General features: G+C 35.2%; 1 protein-coding gene across 1 annotated transcript in view; it reads left to right on the forward strand.

Moving 5' to 3' along the window:
* Window positions 1-19: 19 nt before the first annotated feature.
* The window catches only part of FOMMEDRAFT_159204 (uncharacterized protein), a gene marked incomplete at both ends in the record, with an annotated part of 8855 nt that continues 4364 nt past the window's right edge, over window positions 20-4510 (forward strand). The window contains one exon of the mRNA XM_007269208.1: window positions 20-547. Within this exon, the coding sequence (XP_007269270.1) occupies window positions 20-547 (528 nt within the window). The remainder of the gene's footprint in view (window positions 548-4510) is intronic.

Raw genomic sequence — 4510 nt, forward strand, 5'->3', positions numbered from 1 at the left:
CGAGAATCTCAAGCATAGCGTTCGGACGATTCCGCGCACACTGTCTAACGCACACTGGTTTCCTAGCCCCTTGCCTACCGACGAACGTCAAAATATCCCGTCTTTGACTTACCTCGGCAAGCTCTCGCACACGGGAGAACTTGTGAATGAACAGGATAATGAAGAAGTGCGACAGGAGAGGCCATACGCTCTTTACCGAGCAAAGATGAGGCAAGGCGGATCTGGCGACGAGGTGAACGTTGTAGTCAAGTTCACTGCACATTATCATGAAGATGCACATCGGATGCTTGCCGAAGAACAGTTGGCACCAACGTTGCACTTCTGCATTCACCTCTTTGGCGACATGTACATGGTCATTATGGACTACGTCGAAGGCACCTCACTCTACTTTACACAGGAGGAGCTTCGGGATCGTGAGAAGATATACAACGACGTGGAGAGGGCAGTCAAACTGCTACACGAGCAAGACCTTGTATTTGGCGACCTCCGAGTCCAAAATATCGTTTCTAGACCGGATGGAGGTGCTATGCTGATCGATTTTGATTGGGTTGGCAAACACAAGGAGAGTAGATATCCTGCATCTTGGAACACTAATATAGTATGGGCTCCAGGTGTAGAGCGGCGGGTACTAATGGACAAAGCACATGACTCTTTTATGCTGGAGAGGTTGAAGGCATTCTTAAAAATTTAGTATATTTGTTTATATTAGTTATAAAAGTATGTTAACAAAATTATCAGTTCAACAGTTAAAGTTGTTTCTGATTGTACTTTTTGATACATATTTGTCAAATGTAAACTTGTTATTTTAATCTAGTATTTCTCTTTTATATATTTTCTTTACTGTCTATAAATGAACATGTAGGACTAAAATTATATAACAGTACATACTAAGGACTCACAGTACTGCCAAATGAAATGTTACTTGCTAGTAGTCTGATATCTTATCATGTAAGACATAGGAAGTAGTCTAAGGCTCTAAGTCAGGACAGATACTCTTCAGAGTCTCTGTTACAGTTGCTCTACTCTTACACCTTCAGTTCTGAGGGTTCTGTACCCTTCTGTACCAGAACTCAGGACTTCTGTCCCTCAGGGGTACTGTTTATAGACTATATACAGACTGACTCTTACTACTACCCCTCCTTACTTTATTATTCTGTTCCTTTAACTACCCCTTCATTCTTTATTTGTTCTATAGTCTCCTACCCTTTGTCTATTCCTTCATTCTTTGTACCTTTATCTTTAACCTTCCTTTCTTTCATTCTTTGTGACTCACCATTCTTAGTAGCTTACTATTCTCTGAGTACTCTTGTGTAGTTTAGTATATATAAGTGTACAAGATCAGACTGGTTCTATAGTCTTAATCTTGTCTACTCTAAGTAGTCCTGTACTCTTAGGCTTACTCTATATACTCTACTCTTACCTTACTCTCTCTCTCTGTCTGTTCTACAAGTTCTGACTATGTTCTAGTACTTGTGTTTTATATTTCTGTTGTGTAGAATAGTTGTAGCCTGAGTCCTCTTACTAAGCCTTTAGGTCCCCTTTATACTGTTACTAACATTAGATTAAGACTACCTATTACTACTCTACAACTCTCTTATGTTTTAGATATTAGTACTCACTATTATATTAATCTCTTCTCTTTGTTCTAACCCTTCTACATTTTTTAATTTTAAGCTTTCTAAACCCTTTTAAACTTTTACTACTCTTCTTCTATTTATTACCCCTTTTAGTTTAGTGTTGATTCCTTTGTAGTATAAACATAGACTCTCCTGAGCTAACTACTACCCCTACTGTCCTGCCAGATTAGTAGTTACAAGCAGACCTAACTTAATATGTATAAACCTCTATCTAAGAGGCCTTTACTAACTAAATGTTTACAGCTTAGTTACAACCTGTTCTAATTGTTTTAGAAGTTATAATGTCAGCAACAGTGTAGAGAGGACCTGAAGGCTCAGTAAGGAGACCCAGGCTACAACTATCCTATACAACAGAAATACAGAATGTAAGTACTAGAACATAGTTAGAACTTGTAGAACAGACAGAGAGAGAGAGTAAGACAAGAGTAGAGTATATAGAGTGAGCCTAAGAGTATAGGACTATCTAGAGTAGACAAGATTAAGACTATAGGACTAGTCTGATCTTATACACTTATATATACTAAACTACATAAGAGTACTTAAGAAGTATAAGCTACTAAGAATGATAAGTTATAAAGAATGAAAGAGAGAAAGGTTAAAGATAAAAGTATAAAGAATAAAGGGATAGACAAAGGGTAAGAGACTATAGAATGAACAAGGAATAAAAGGGTGGTTAAAGGAATAGAATAATAAAGTAAGGAGGGGTAGTAGTAAGAGTCAGTATACATATAGTTTATAAACAGTACTCTTAAGGGACAGAAGTCCTGAGTTCTAGTACAGAAGAGTGTAGAACCCTTAGAACTAAAGGTACAAGAGTAGAGAACTATAACATTACTCCTTCTCTAAAACCAATCATCCTGATTAGTAAACATTAGACTTGGTTAGTAGCTTAAGTATAGGTTAGAACAGTAGGGTTTGAAAATCTGTAAGGTAGAGTTAATACAGAGTACTTAGATAAAGTTGATAGAAGTCTCAGATTGTTTTAATAGTATAAGTTATAGTTACTATTGTCTAGTCTAGAACTACTGTAGACTAGGTCTGGACCTGGACTGGACCTCTAGTCTAGTCTGATTAAGGTCTGGTCTAGTTGGGTCTAACAGGGGTCTAGTCTATAGTCTAGTATTTGACAAAAATTTCCAGACCACTTTAAACTGTCTAGACTCTAGACTAGACTGTAGACTGTTTATATTATAGATACTACTTCTTTAAGGTATACAAATGGACTGTACAGAGCTTAATAGATGTGAACTACTCTTACATATATTGTATAGTGTATTGTATACTCTTTAAGTATACAAATAGACTATACTGTGTCTTACAGATATAAACAGTAGTTTATATTGACTGTAGGAACTGATTTCTATTATACTAGTACTTCTTATGTTTTACACTTAGTATAATACAAATAATAAAAGTAATTGTATTCTGATACATATAAGCTTACATATATTCAGAAACATATTATTATAGTACTTAATAGTATATTTATCTTATATAATATGTTAATAAGACAGAATTATTTTAATATATATTATATAATTAGTCTAAAGGTTTAGACTAGGTTTGGACCTGGACTGGACTGCTAGTCTGGTTTATAAGAGGTTCAGCTGGGTCTGGTCTAAGGTCTAGAATTTTATAAGAAATTAGTCCTAGTCTAGTTTACAGTCTAGTAAAAACCTGTCTAGACTAGACCTGGACTAGACTATAGTAACTATAGTATGAGTAAGATTCTTAACAGTGTTAGTAACAGTATAGAGGGGACCTGAAGGCTTAGTAAGGGGACTCAGGCTACAACTATCCTATATAACAGAAATACAGAACACAAGTACTAGAACATAGTTAGAACTTATAGAACAGGTAGAGAGAGAGAGTAAGACAAGAGTAGAGTATATAGAGTGAGCCTAAAAGTACAGAACTACCTAGAGTAGACAAGATCAAGACTATAGGACCAGTCTGATCTTGTATACTTATATATACTAAACTATATAAGAGTACTCAGAGAGTATGAGTTACTAAGAATGATAAGCTATAAAGAATAAAAGAAAGGAAGGTTAAAGATAAAAAGGTATAAAGAATGAAGGGATAGACAAAGGGTAAGAGACTATAGAATGAACAAAGAATGAAGGGGTGGTTAAAGGAATAGAATGATAAAGTAAGGAAGGGTAGTAGTAAGAGTTAGTATGTATATAGTTTATAAATAGCACTCTTAAGAGACAGAAGTCCTGAGTTCTGGTACAGAAGGGTATAGAACTCTTAGAACTGAAAGTACAAGAGTAGAGAACTATAACATTACCCTCTCTCTAAAACCAATTGTCCTAATTAGTGAATATTAGACTCAGTTAGTAGTTTAGACATAAGTTAAAATAGTAGGGCTTAGAAATCTGTAAGGCTGAGTTTGTGTAAAGTACTAGAATGAAGCTGATAGAAATCTTAGATTGTCTTAAGAGTATAAGTAAGGTTCTTGGCAGGTTCCTAAGTATACTCCTCAACTGAGTACCCTTTCTAGTAAACAAGGAATTTGAGTTTTCTATATAGTAGCTTAGTATCTACTATATACTCTACTTTGTATTCCAGTTTGGAGCTAATGAGTTCTAGTAGAGACAGTAGAGGTCTTTGTTATAAAGGAAAACTAGGATTATAGTACTAAGACAACAGAACCTTGTTAAACACTAGGTGTATATGCTTCTATATTACTAGAAGTTAGAGTTTGTAAACAGAGGCACTAACCTTCTTTTTAATAATAAAGGGTCTGAAGCACTTGTTGTCCAACTTCTTCATTAGACAATCTAAGGTCAGATTAGTAGCTTCTAGTATAACTTTGTTACTAAGCTAGTAATCCTTAGCTACAGACCTCTTCTAATTATAGTTCTACT

The sequence above is a fragment of the Fomitiporia mediterranea genome (genome assembly GCF_000271605.1).
Source record: "Fomitiporia mediterranea MF3/22 unplaced genomic scaffold FOMMEscaffold_9, whole genome shotgun sequence".
Taxonomy (NCBI): Eukaryota; Fungi; Basidiomycota; class Agaricomycetes; order Hymenochaetales; family Hymenochaetaceae; genus Fomitiporia; species Fomitiporia mediterranea.